At 43.3% G+C, this 14,538-nt stretch overlaps 1 protein-coding gene across 1 annotated transcript in view; it reads right to left on the bottom strand.

Annotated features, from left to right (window-relative positions):
* The window catches only part of LOC129084645 (antigen WC1.1-like), a 155,183-nt gene that overhangs the window by 121,310 nt on the left and 19,335 nt on the right, over positions 1-14,538 (bottom strand). Inside the window, 9 exon segments of the mRNA XM_054590837.1 lie at positions 1,586-1,681; positions 2,083-2,220; positions 2,651-2,683; positions 2,941-3,120; positions 3,123-3,254; positions 3,344-3,385; positions 10,207-10,521; positions 11,619-11,933; positions 12,010-12,099. Coding sequence (XP_054446812.1) covers positions 1,586-1,681; positions 2,083-2,220; positions 2,651-2,683; positions 2,941-3,120; positions 3,123-3,254; positions 3,344-3,385; positions 10,207-10,521; positions 11,619-11,933; positions 12,010-12,099 — 1,341 coding nt within the window.

Below are 14,538 nucleotides of genomic sequence, written 5' to 3'. Positions count from 1 at the left end.
CGCAACAGCATGGATGAACCTGGAAACTATTATGCTAAGTGAAATAAGCCAGTCAATGAAAGAAAAATACCATAAGATCTCACTAATAAGCAGAATCTAATGAAAAGCAGAAACTAATGAGCAAAACAGAGGCAGAGACATAGAAAACATGGAACAGACTGACAGCCGTAAGAGAGGAGGGAGAAGGGGGCTGGTTGAGAGAAGGAGAAGGGATTAGTCAAAGAACATAATGAATGACCCATGGACGTGGACAGCGGGGTGGGGACTGACTGTGGGAATGAAGGGTGGGCTGGGTGGAGAAGGAAGAAGGGGGAAAATTGGGACAACTGTAATAACATAATTAAAAAAATATTTAAAAGAAAAAAAAGGATGAAGTGATGGAAAAACAGCTACCAAGACTACAGAGTGCTTCCTCCAGTCCAAGGAATCTGAAAGTTAGAGAAAGTCATAAGGTCTAAGTTATGCTATCAAACATATGAGGACATCCAAATTTTGAATCTACAATGAGAATGGCCATTAAGACTTTCAAATTCATCCTGTCCAGGCCAGAGACAAGATATGACAGGTATCATCTAATCCCACTCACCTGTCTGAGAAGCTCTCACCCCATTCTCTGCAGGCACGTCCTGCTCACCCATCTGAGAGTCAGAAGGAGCCTTGGGCACTGGTACCTCTTCTGCATCATCATAACCGTCGCTAAAGGCATCAGTCCTCTGAGCTGGGGCTTCTATGAGCAGACAACGGGATCAGGTGAACCACAGTGAAGAGATTGGTTTAGGTAATGCCTATAGTCCTTTCTGACCCAGAGATTCTGATGGCTCCTAATCAAAGGCACCATTCACCCCATGTTTTAACGGGTGTTCGAAGGCTATGCACTTCATTTCTATGTGCCAATAAATTGGCAAATGACCCAAATATCTCAATATTTTGGAATAAAACTAAGTACTTTTCAAAGCAAATCTTACACCAATGAACATTACTAAAATATTTGATCAGGTTATCCTTTCCAGTTATTTTTTAAAAACAATTTGTGCTGTTGTGGCTGAATGAGGGTTGTTCTGGAAAATGAGAGCCTGGGGCATTGGAGAGCCACCAGACAAGAGGGAGACTGGAGTCCAGTGAAACAAGAACTCTCTCATCTCAGTCAAAGGCAGACTATTCCGCCTGGCTCTCACTTCTGAGGGAAGTTCCCTTGTCCCTCAGACAGCCAAGACAGATCCTCCTCTACTACCTAGAACAGATTTGTAGTCATTGTTCTACTCACCATCCCTGGTGTAATATGGCAGTTTTGTCACTGAGTCATCTGACAGGGATTCTAAAGTGGAGAAAAACATCACAAAAACAAACAGAACAACCTTTTTCACACCCAGAGCCTCCACAGGAAGGCTGAGAATAAATGCTGGGTTAGCATGGCTCTCGTGGTGTCAAGGGAAGGCTCGGAGCTTACAGGGGCTCTGGAGAGGCTCCTCCTGCCTCTGTGAGCCTGGGGTATATGTGGAGTTTGCAGATGCTGAGGAGACCTGGCTCACAGCTAGTAGATGGCTGAGAAGTAGAGGTCCCAGGAGGGCAAGGCAGGGACACTCACCTGGGCTGCTCAGTAGATCCTCTTTCTTCGGTGTTAAAATATAATCAATCTCCTCATACAAGGCCTGGTCAAGAACATCTTCAAAGCTGGACAAGGCTGAGTAAAACAGTGGCAGGTCAGAGATTACCCCCTGACACAGCACTGAAGCAAAAGGCTGACCCTTCATTGTCCCCTAGGCTCACATGTGGAAAAACCCTCAAGGCTACCAGGGACCCTCTATAGTCTTATACTCCTGCACCATGTCTGCACCATCTACCTTCGTGTGACCCTGTAGCCAAAGCTCAGCTCCTGGTCTTTCCTGTCTCACATATATAGCTCATACCCCATTCTCTAGAACACCTGTATATTCAGCTTTTAGTGGCTAATGAGGGGCAGGTGGATTTTGCAGACTAATGAGGTAAGAACAGATACCTTGCCCAGTTTTCCCCTTGGCACTTCTGGTCCCATTTCCTGCTTCCATACAATTTGTATGTTCCCCAGTACCCTCTGCAGCCCACCTTTGCGCTCCACTCTCCATCTGTGCAGCTGAATCACCAGGATGACGAGGACCAGGAAGAGAAGGGATCCCAGGATGAGGCAAAGGATCCCAGGGACAGAGAAGATGCCAGGGTCAGAACGTGGGCCTAATCTGGTCCCTAAAAAGAACAAAGCCAGGAGGATTTGGAGAAGGGCAAATGTACAGGGAATCTCACTTACACCGTTTCCAGAGATCTCAGGACAGTGAAGTCCCAGCTTCCAACATAATGGGATTGACTGCCACCCTCCTGGGCCATGTCCCATACTATGTCCTAAAATAAAGTCAACTCCACTCCAGGTTGGTCCATGAGAGTGCTGGGGGTTTTCAGGGATCCCCATAAGTACAACAATCTCTGAGGGCACAACTTCAGCCCCATCTCTTGGGCTTCACCAGACTAGAGCATCAAACCTTCTACTGATAACTCCCCACCACCCAGTTGCTCCTTGGGATCTTTCCTTTCCTGTGTTGGCTAATTCTGTCAGAGACTCTACAGAAAATGTCCCAAGAATTTGGACATTCTCTCACATACATGGATGGTGGTACTGTACCTGCTGTAGTGGTTGGCAATGTTGATCCTTTACCTATAGAGAAAAACAGGAGTTTGGAGCACAGAAATTGGTCAGAACCCTGGTAGCCCACTTTTCCCACCTGAGCCCTAATACATCCCTTTGGCTACCACAATATTAGTATTGAGTCCTCTCTGCCCCTCCTTTGCTAATCCAGGGCTACAGCTCCTAGATGCTTCCTGAACACAAAGTGCCCATCTTACCGCAGCCCAGCCCATTGCCCCGCCCCTGCACCAGCCCAACCAGAGCCCAACCCAGGCTCCACCACTCACCGGAGCACCTCACTCCAGCGTCCTCCTCGTGCTTGCAGTCGCTCTGCCCCCAGGGGTCCGCAGCACAGGCCCACAGGGAGGACTCCCTGCCCCTGCACTGCACCTTATCCAGCCAGACGTGCCCATCTCCTGGGCCAAACGCCGCCTCCTGCAAGGCTTCCAGGGCAGAGCCAAAGCCTACTGCTGACACACCACCTAGGCCTCTGCCAGGCTCCACGAGTTGTCACACACCGTGCCCCAGGAGCCACTGTGTCAAACCTCCACTTGCCCTGAGCACTCGGTGTCTCCATCCCTGAGTCGGAGCTTGTCTCTGTCTGACAAGGGAGCAGCACCTCCTGTTACCACCCCTGGGGAAGGAAGGCGCCCTGGGAGCCCACAGGGGAGGTGGGAGGGGCAGACGTACCTGTGCAGGGGGCAGCAGTGGGACAGCTCTTGGGTCTCTTTCCTGCAGAAACAGACAATGGTGAAGCACTGGATCAGGGTCAGCTGGGTGTGGTCTTGCCCCACAACCAGATAATTTAGGGTCCTTGGCGGAGTCCAATGACAAGTGAAAACAGACCTCATAATTAATCTAATGGCCTGAATTACTGAGACATTCAGTGGATCATAGCCTCTAGCACTAGGTGACATTGCTTTATCTGTTTACTTGTTTATCACTCTCCATATTCCACTACAAATACAAACACAGACACATACAGCCACACACCCACACACACCCCTGAATGAAAGCTCCCCTAGAGTAAGGACCTTGCATAGTTTACTCACTTCTGTGTTTTAGATATTAAGACAGTGCCTGGCACTTTGTATACATGTACTCAACAGGTAGAATTTGAGAATCTTCCATAAATGCTGTGTATGGGACCTTGATCAACATTTATTGGATGACTGAATCAATGAATAAAATCCAGTGAAATATAATTCTTTTAAATCTTGCTAATCGGCAAAGGAATAAAGGAAATATAAATTAATATTAATGATATGTGGTAATAAATAGTGGGTGATAAAAACAAATAAGTCCAGAATAACATATGTAATTTGTATTCAATACTTACATTTTTTAAAGGGAAATTATACAGCAAACTTTTCTTATAATTTTACCAGTGTGAAAAATGGACAAGCAATAAAGATTACTATAGGAACAGGATATATTTTTTAAAAAGGACTAGAACAAGTAGAATTTATAGAAAGATAGACTGCTAGCTAGTCAGCAACACAGAAATGTATCTATGAGACTCAGATAAATATACTAAGTAAAACAACATTAAGAAGACACAGAGGATCAAAACAAAGCATATGTAAGAGTTGAAATAAAAGAAAATAGACATAAATTCAAAACAACACAAGAGAAAAGAAGTATCCACAGTACTTGCCATAACATATCAGAGTTGGTCTTATCTTTCCATGTTCTCATATCAAACCTCTTGCTCTATGCAGAGGACATCTCTGAAAGTGATGGTAGGACCTCTCTTGGGTGGTGTTATTGCAGGATTGAAAACCTCATTACCCCTCAATTATTGTGTTTGATTATAGAAAATTATCATCAATATAAGGTCTTACAGTTTAATATATCTTCAGTCTTTTACAAGAGTGAGAGCACAAAGATGAAGAAAGAGAGACAAGAAAGGGAGCAAGCCCCTGCCTGTAAAATACCTGTTTCTCACTGTTGTGGATTTCGAGCAACTCCCACCGTATAGTCCAAAGTAAACCTGAATGGGGTGTAGTGTGGTTGGGGGGAACAACCCAAGAGGCAGGGGAAAATATTGAGGGTAGAGAAAACAATGTGAAAATGCAAAAGAAGGATGGAAGAGAGGGAAAGACGAGAGAGAAGTAAAGAGGGATAAGGGAAGGAAGAAAAGGGAAGAGAAGCAAAGCAACTGTTACCCTTATTCAGACTTCAGATAGAATGAGATTTGTGGGCTTTGTAAGCTTATTAATTTTGGAGCATCTATATGATTTGGCTTTCTTTAAGAGTCAATCTCAACATCTAGATATGAAGAAGACAATTGAAAATAATTAACCTGAGAAAAGAATTTCACCATAGCATAACATTTGTATGTATGTGCACCTGCTTATGCTTTAATCTAATAATATAAACATTGGGAGTAATCCTATAGCAATAAACTAACTAGTATGTAGAGATACATGACAATGATATTTATCACAAAATTATTTGTATAGGGAAAAATTGAAAATAATTGGACTACCAATAAATAAGCAATGGTACATGAACTGTAGTACCATCTTCTCATGAATCTTCTCATGAATGAGGTATTTGCCATTATTAAATGAGTTATATCCACCTGGAGGGTAGTGTGATGGTTGCTGGGGAGAGCAGGGTGGGTGGAGAAGGAAAAGGGCATAAGAGGGATAAATGGTAATGGAAAAAACCCACAAATATACATGATTAGAAACACAAATTTAACAATAATATGTATGATTGAATCTCAATTTTGTAAAAACCAATAATAAAACACCACTCACAGAAATCCTTTTACGGGTATGAGCTTGGATATGCTTCAATGAAAATGGATGGATTTAGAAAATAGTACTTACTAGTCCAATAATCCTGTTTATATCAGGAGGATATGCATGAACAAGGAGTCATAGGATATGATTCTCCTTTTACATCTCATATGTCTTCCCTGCTTGCAGTGAGTAAGCAACGTTTTTGTAATTTAAATGGAAGAGAAAGGAATCAGCCTTTCTCTAATCCTAAACCAAACTAATGGAAAGAACACAAACTCCCCTGAGCCAAGCCTGGTGTGAGCCCAGCGGGAACAAGTGCAGCTGATTCAGAGAAGAGAGACAAGCAAAAGGGGATACAAGGAAAATTGGCAGGCTGTCCTACTTGCCCCCAGTGTTCTTTAATGTAGAACAGTGTTCATTCCCTGGGGACCACCAGAGTCGCCAGAGTCCCCTATGATACTTGTACTTAGAATAAACCCAAGCCTGCCTCCTGGTAACCTCCATCCATCTTATCAGGGCTCCTCCCCTCCTACCCCTGGAGCAGCTCATGGTGAGTCCCCTCCCTCTTCCATGGGAAGTCCCCCAGAGTCTGAGGCCAACAACCAGGCTACATCTACTCTGGCATTTCTGTTAATTAGCCTCATTACAGACTTCCTGTGATGTGGTTTCTAGTTGTTTTTGCAAATGGCACACATGCACCTAGGCAGTGAAATGTGCTAGTATCACTTCTAAAGGCAGTTCATTCTGCTTTGTGTCAACAAATTAATCACTTTGGTAATTAAAAGAAATTTATTTCCAGTACTGGATACTACATTCCAGCATGTTACTTCCAACTCTCTGCCTTTCCCAGTTTCTCAAAAGTATTGTGTGCATTTTCAACATCGCCTTATTCTTTGATATTTTTGTTTCTGGTTTCTACCCTCCACCCAACACTCCACCCTCAAATGAACTCCAGGTAAGACATTCAATGGCACACAATGACTTTAAAGGGTGCACTTCGGTTCTCATTTACTTAATTTCTTACTAGTGTTAACATATGTGACTATTCCCCTTTCCTTGAAATTTTTTTTAACCTGGCTTCCAAATGCAATATTTTCTGGATCCTATTCCTCTGTCTGTTCTGCATCAAACTCCATGTCAGTTCATAGAATGCTCCACTCAATTTTTAAATTTTGATGTTCCTTGCATTCTGTCCTAGGAATCTTTATTTTCCTGGTGATATCATTCACTCAAATCTAAATATCTCTATGACAGCTTCATAAGTTGTATCTTCCACCCAGATTTTCTCCCAAAACTCAAATTGCCTGATGACATCTATCTCCACCTGAGTGTCCTTATTCACTTGGACTTTAATGTATCCTAACTGAGCCTTAGGATTTCCTCTCATAGGCTTCTGTATTTACCATATTAATAAAAGGCACCCCTGTATCTCTAGCAGTCAGCTTTGACTCCTTCAAGCTATTTTAAGTTACCATTATGCATGTCCATTTCCCCTGAAATAATCTTTGTTTATCCTGTCCTCAATGGATGTTTTCTTTTATTTATTTATTTTAATTTATTTTTGAGGGAAAGAGACAGAAACAAACATCATTTTGTTGTTCCACTTATTTATGCATTCATTAGTTGATTTTTGGATGCGCCCTGACTGGGGATTGAACCTGCAACCTTGGTGTATTGGAATGATGCTCTAATGAACTGAGCTACGCTACTAGGGCCAAAGGATGTTTTCTTAATGCAAAACTGATTAATTTACTTCTGAGCTTAAAAATCTTTCAATTAGTTTTCATTACACTTTCATGATATTTTTTATTTTTGACTACAGTATCCATACCCGCTGAGTGGAAGAGTGATAGGAGAGAAGGACTGAGTGGTGGGTAGGGGAAGGAACATGTACAGCTTTGTTAACTAGTGTAAGAAATCTGAGTTTCATCATAAGGTCAATAGAAAGCCACTGGTGGTTTAGAAAAAAAGAAAAGAAACAAAAAAGAAAAGTAAAAATGTACAAACTAAGTTTTAAAACTTGTCTCTGGCTGACAGAGGAAAAATACATATCATGGAGACAAAAAGTGAACCTAGGTGACCTCTAGCGAACTGTTGGTTAATCCAGGTGAGAGGTTCTTTTCTGGACTAAATTGATAATGAAAATAGAAAGGGTAGGAGGATTAAGGATACATTAGAAGAGAGAGCCAACATAACTTGCTGTTATATTGGAATAGAGGGGAAGGGATGTAAAAGAAATGAAAATTGGTCCTTATCTATTGCGCTTGTGTAATGGTAGTGACATTAACTGAAATGAGATATACAGTAGGGAGGAAAACTTTAGGAACAAGGGTTGAGCATGTGGAAAAAAACCCAACATCCTGCTTTGTGACAGCTAATAATTGAAGATCTGAAGACTTTTACAATGTAAGTGTGATTACAATCTACTGCCTGAGACGAAACACTGGCCTAAAGTGAGGACTAAGGCCACTGATGGAGCCTAGAAGAGAGCCTGTGCTCAGGCCACAAGTCGGTAGATGTGCAGAAAGGAAGATGAGGAGTTGTTTCTATTCTAATTTCCCAGTGAGGGAAGTCGCAAGATCATGATTTTGAGAATGGATAGTAGGAATCAAGTTTTATTAAAAAAATTTTTTTATTGGTGTTCAATTACAGTTGTCCTCTTTTTTACTCCATTTTGACTGTGTGAGGAAAACACTCCATATGGAAAATAAAATTTTAAAGATAGGGAAAGCACACATATTAGAGAAGCACAGTAAAGCATTAAGTCAGGGTGGAATGCCCATTAGAGACTGTGCCCATGAACTCAAAAATAGAGTAGCAACATGCTGTGTTCTTTTCTTGCCTTATTTGTCCAGTACAGGCAAAGAGAAGTTAGGTAGTTGACTTCAACCATTCTCATGTGTGTATCTGTTAAGACTGACAAAGAGGAGGCAAGAGAATTGAGTGTAATTAAAGGAAAATGATTATAATGATGGATCGTATTTTCTAATATTGCTAAGAAAAATGTGAAGACATGAGAGAAGAGTAAGAAAAATCAATAGGGGAAAGACTGGGCATATCCATGAGGATAAAAATTATTGGAAAAGGATCATTAAGTTTATGAGCCATAGCATAAGAAGCAATGACCAGAGAGTGGAATAAGATCAAGATTTCAAGGTGTACGGTTACTGATGGTTGGTAGTGTATGCAGAGCCAGAGGTTGGATGGAAGGAAAGCTGCTTAGAAATGAGGGATTGAACAAACCGGGAGGCCAGGGTTGTTGCCTTAGTTGCATTTAAGTATGTTGAAGTAACTACTCATGGTTCCAGGAGTACGACATAGATGAAGAACCTGGTGAGCCTGGTGCTTCAGTCTTCAGTGGACAAGCAGGGTGGCCAGGGGGTCATTGAGCAGAAGGTTGCACGATGACAGCAACAGACAGACGTAGTAGGTGGTGTTGCCTCATGCTGTTAATTTCAATGTAGTGTTATGTTGAGACAAAAGCAGAACAGAAATTGTTGAAAATGGCAACCGAGAGCAAGGAGCATACCTACTCCAAGTCTCAGTGCAGGGAAAGATGTATTGAAAGAGATACAGACAGCCTCTAACTGATAGAAAAATTGATGTTTTCAGGAAAAGTCAGATTTTGATCTGAACATAGAAGTGAAGGGGACATTGAAGGTATAAGAGAATTTTCAGGATGATGGGCCCCAAATTCTGCAGAAGATTTTGGGAGAATGGAATGAGGGAGCTGAGAGTACACAAGAGTAAAGGAGAAAGGCCCAGAACATGAAGTATTAGCCAAGAAGACCAATATACTGAGGGCCTCTTAGAAGAGACAAATTCAAACTGAAAAATATGGGGAATGAGGCCACTGACCTCCCAGGAGTTCTCCCTGATTTGGCAGCCAAGAAGTACAAAAACAAACAAACAAAAAAACAAACAAAACAACAAAAACCCTCATTAATAGGATTATTCTCCTAAATCCTGCCTAACAGAGGTCTTTGCTCTGCTCTCAATTCCAGGCTAAGCCTTTGCTAATCCTGTGTCTCTCTACTTCATCCTCTTTCTGCTCTGGCCATGAGGGAATTTTCTCAGTACCTCAAATATACCATGTCCTATCCCAACTCAGTACTTACAATGACCAAAATGATCTGTCCACTTTCTTCCTCTGAGAAACTTGTGCTCATCCTATAGGTCTCCATCTAAATATGATTCTTCTTTTGCCTGTATTACGGCTTTCAAGCACTTTCTCATTTTTCATGACACTTGAAATTTCTGCCTCATGAGTGTTTCAGCACTGGATTGTAAGTGCTATGATAGCTGTGACTATAATTTTTCTCTTCTCTGTCTTCTTACCTAAAGTATAAATTTGTACCTACAGGACTCAATTACTACCAGCCAATCCACTGAGCTCAGAAGCAGTCTAAGTGGTATAGATGCTTTTCAGAGTAAAACATCAAGAGTTTAAGAGATGGAGCAGTCAGGATTGATTCTATGCTCTGACCCTAACTTACTTTAAGGTGCTGGCCATATCTTTTAACTACTCCTAATGAGTTAGCGATTCCTTAGAAAGTTTGTGAGACTATTAATGGTACTCCCACGAGTTTTTGCCAATCTCTCATATTTTTCACATAATTGCTATGAGCACAGGTTTTCTTTTTCTTTTGAAACCAAATTGTAATATGTGGATTAAATCATGTTCACCCATCTCCATCATGTACAGTCACATTAAAGTCTTCTCTTAGGTTTGAAAATAGAAATATCATTAACAGCTTCCTACATGGGTGGGACAGATGCATAGAAACAGACAGCAAATACCTGCACATGTGATATGAGCTTCCTCCTTCAGACTGCAAGAACTGTGTTTCCAAGGGTCAGAAGGACATTGCCAGAGGGACATATCAGTGTTCCGACACCGGATTCCATCCACCCACCGGGGTCTGGAACCTTCTCTAAAATCAATAGAATAGTCAAGGGTCCCACTGTCCCCACAGCCAAGGTGTCTGCAGATCGTGGACAAGGTCATGGCTTCCATGGGGCTGCGGCAGACGCTGCCCCAGGTCCCATTGTAGAAAACTTCCAGCCACCCGGCACACTCCTGGTCCTCGCTTACCACCCTCAGCGCCAGGGACTCTAAATGAAAGGGGAAACAGGGCACAGTGAGCAGTCCACGCAAAGCTCTGCGTTTCTTCTCTCCCCCAGCGGATGTGAACACTCATCGCTGACTCCGCTGAGGAGACACCCAGTAAGTGCAAGACTGACATTTGTGTCCCTTTTCCCTGACTTCGTCCATTTGTGTCTGTCTGTCTCTACCAGAGTGATGTAGTGGAACATGAACAGAGAGGAACTCCAGCCTGGGCCCTCTGCCGGGAGTGCAGCTGAATCCTGCTTCCTGACAAGACTTCTGACAGAGCATGTGGGAGGGAGTATGGATAGTGGGTGGTAGGTGGAATAATGGACCCCCAAAGATTTCTATATTCCGCATCAAAGAACCTGTAAAATGTTCACTTTCATGCCTAAAGGGAATCTGTATTAAGATAAAGACCTTGAGGTGGTGAGCTTAACCTGAGATATTGTGTATTAAGCAAGTGACTTCAGTCTAATCACATCCTTAGACCCATTGCCCTTAAGAATAAATAAACTTTCCCAACTTCAGTTCAGAGGGAAATGTGGCTAAGGAAGAAGGGTCAGAGGGAAGCAACGTTGTTTGTTTGAAGAAAAAAAACGGAGCATGGGGCCAGGAAGGAATGCACACCAGCTTTGGAAAGTAGACAAGGCAGGGAGCGGACATCTTCCCCAGAGCCTCCAGAAGGAGTGCAGCGGTGTTGACGCCTTGACGTCAGCCCATGGGGCCTGCTGTCAGATTCTAATGCACAGAACCGTACAATAATAAATTTGTGCTGTTTTCAGCCATATGGTAATTCATTACAGCATCAGTCGGATCTCAAGATGTTACTACCATAAGCAACTGAAGAGTGAGCCCTGCTTTCAATGGAAGTTCTGTTAAAAAATGGCTTTGTCAGGAGATATTGCTGAGAAGGAAGGACCAGAGCCCCCGCTGCCGCAGGAGGAAATGAAATCACCAATCGTCATACCTGCTAGACAGGCAGGCCCTGTGGAAGGCAGCTTCCTTCTCCTCTGGCCCTTTCGGCAACAGTCTCAGGGCTCAGACTCCCATCCTCGAGGGCCCCCACCTCCTCCCCAGCCAATGGACAATGTGCAGCGCTGACCTGAGCAGATGACCCCTGCGTCCTTGTAGTGTCCGCAGTCGTGCTGTCCCCAGCCCCGGGAAGGGCACTGCCACAGGTGGGACTCCTTTCCTGTGCACTTCACGTCATCCAGCCAGATCCGGCCTGATCCTGCCCCGAAGTGAGCAGAGACCGTGGCATTGAGGGCTTGTCCACAGCCCAGCTGTCTGCACACGACCCGGGCATCGTTCAGGTCCCAGCCGTCATCACAGACGGTGCCCCAGGCGCCCCTGTGGAGGATCTCCACTCTGCCGGCACAGCGACTGTCCCCGTCCACCAGGCGGAGCGCTCTGCTCTCTGAAGAGAGAGGGGTAAATGGGGCATTTACAGAGGGAAAAAGAATAGGGTTTTCTGGCCCCGTGGGAGCCCTCACCTGAGCAGTTGGCAGCGCTGTCCTCTGAGGCTGCAGAGCCTGCTGGTTCAGACACCGAGTCGCACTGGGGCAGCACCTGGGTCTGATTTCCTACAGAAACAGCAGTAGGCAGAGTGTTAGTAGGGTTAAAGAACAGGAAATGGAATTATATAATAACCTAATGATGGGGTCTGAGAATAAAGCTGTAAGTTCAGAGTAATGTTATCATAGTATTAGAGGTCACCTTCTTTATGGAGAGTTCTGCCTCCAACAATGCCAAAATATCTTTTTTAAACTAAGCATTGCTGAAAAATGAGTTTAGAAATAAAAAATGGAATATATTAGTACTCTTTGAAAGTGTTGCAGAGCTAGGAAGGCATTGAGAATTTTAAGATCCCCACTTTCAGAAAGAAGTAAAGGGCAGAAGTGAGCCACTTACCTGTGAGAACTTTGTCAATTCAAAGGGGATGACTGAGATTCTGAACAGCTCAGCAGAGATTTTGCCAGACTCGTGGGGTTAAGGGAACACAAAGTACAATTAGAGTGAGCCCCGGAGGACCTTCCCTGTTAACCCTGTATCATAGAAGGCAAAGTAAACTAAAAATATTCCTCACAGGAAAGGGTGCTTAACTTCTAATCACTGCGTTTCCTTTTAAATATGGTTATCCACCATTAAATCAGGTCCCTGGAGAAAGCAAAATAAGATGAATTCTGAAGGATTTCTACAATGTCTGTCATTAAATAAATTCCCATGTAGAGATCTCATGGAAAACCAAGAGGAAAACGGCAACATTACAAAGGTTTTCACAAGGCATCTGGCATATAGTTACCTGACAAGGAGTTTAGATAATCGTTATTAAAATGCACATAGAATTAAATGACAAAATGCATATCTTGGCAGAGAAGTTATTACAAAAAGCAAATAAAAATTCTAAGACTTAAAAAGTTGGCAGAACTCAAAAAATGAGTGTAACGGCACATTAGATCAACACATAGTATAAATAGTAAAACAGAAGATCAGAGGCAAATATATAGAAGAAAGCCCAGACAGGCAAAGAATGGAAAAATACAAAAAGGGAAACAAAAAACATGGTGAAAAGGTGTAATCTTCATGTACATTAAGTCCTAGATTTATAAAGCAGTAACTGACAAAACAAAATGCAGAGGAAATTCGAAAATGCACACAGTTGGATATTTAATATACCGTGATGATTTTTTAAACATTTCCAAATAATTTTTGATAATACATTCTTTGAGAAGAGAGGTCCATATCTCTTTCACTTGATCTTGACTGACCTTCGAGAGCTGCTTTAAAGCAACAAAAGACAGGGAAGACAACACCGCTTAATTCTCAGCACTCGGTCAGAGAAATCGTGCAGCTTTCCTGTGATTCATTAGGACATTTGCTTTAAGGGAAGTCTGACTCTCTGGAGACTGTCATGTTGCAGAGGCCATATGCAGGAGGCCTTGTGAAGCTGAATTATCAGGTGTTTTCCATGTAAGGGAGCCATCTGGATTTCCAGCTCAGAGGAGCCGTCGGGTGACTTTAGCCCCGGATGGTATCTAAGTGAAACCGCATAAGAGACCCCAAGATAGTACTGCCAAATTGAGTCTTTCTCAAGGTCCTGACCCCGGAAATCATGAGCAAAATGACATGTGTTATTTGTTTTCAGCAGAGAAATGTTTGTTTTTAACCTCTACTAAAGAGAATTAAAAATGTTTGTCTGAACAAGGACTTGAACATGAATGATTATAACATCTTTTTATTCGTAGTAACACTGAAAAGTGTGCCGTGTTTTTGTATCAAGACAGTTGGCCTTGGAAGGGCCTTAGAGAGACTATTGGGAGAAGCTCTATGGGCTTTGTAGATGCTGTTGGTGAGGGTTTACAGGTCTTTTGTTATTCAGTAAAACAAGATAAACACACCTGTCTCAGTAATGGAGAGAGCAAGCCAACAAGAAAGGATTAATAGGTATTTACAATATATCCTGGTAGAGGAGAGGAAAATGGCAGCAAAGTCAGTGGGAGCTAAGCCCACTTGTTTGTCACCCAGCTGGGACACTTAGCTCATCTACCAAAAACAAAGCGAACAATCAACAGAATATTAGCTGATTTGATGTTTGGAAGCCAAAGTGTGCAGAGGACACTTCAAAACGTGTGGTAAGGAGGTTTTCTAGGTGGATGGGGAAAGTCACAGGGCATGGTGCCAGAAACCGGGGCTGATGCGGGGGCGGGGGTAATCATCCCCGAAAGCCCAGTCAGGGAGAGCACCCCAGCGGCTCTGTCCTCTTCCAGGGCGGGGAATCCACAGACCTGGGCTGGGAGCAACTTGAATGCTCAGAGTGGCAGGGGAGAAACAGGCTGTACACATGCACACAGCTGGCAGTGTACCTTACCTGGAGCGCCGGATACTGACAGGGACAGTACCAGAGAGTGGGGTGATTCTGGCTGCACCTAGAGCTGGTGGAGGAGGAGGGCCACAACTGGCCGTGACTGAGATGGACTCTTGGGTTGTCAGAGAGTTGGAGTGTGTGGAAAGCTAGGCAGTGC

The sequence above is a fragment of the Pteronotus mesoamericanus genome, unplaced genomic scaffold, assembly GCF_021234165.1.
Source record: "Pteronotus mesoamericanus isolate MK-2021 breed Mesoamerican mustached bat unplaced genomic scaffold, CSHL_Meso_final scaffold_21, whole genome shotgun sequence".
Lineage (NCBI taxonomy): Eukaryota > Metazoa > Chordata > Mammalia > Chiroptera > Mormoopidae > Pteronotus > Pteronotus mesoamericanus.
The sequence above is the reverse complement of the archived record's forward strand: the minus strand, read 5'-3'. Positions and strand labels throughout refer to the sequence as shown.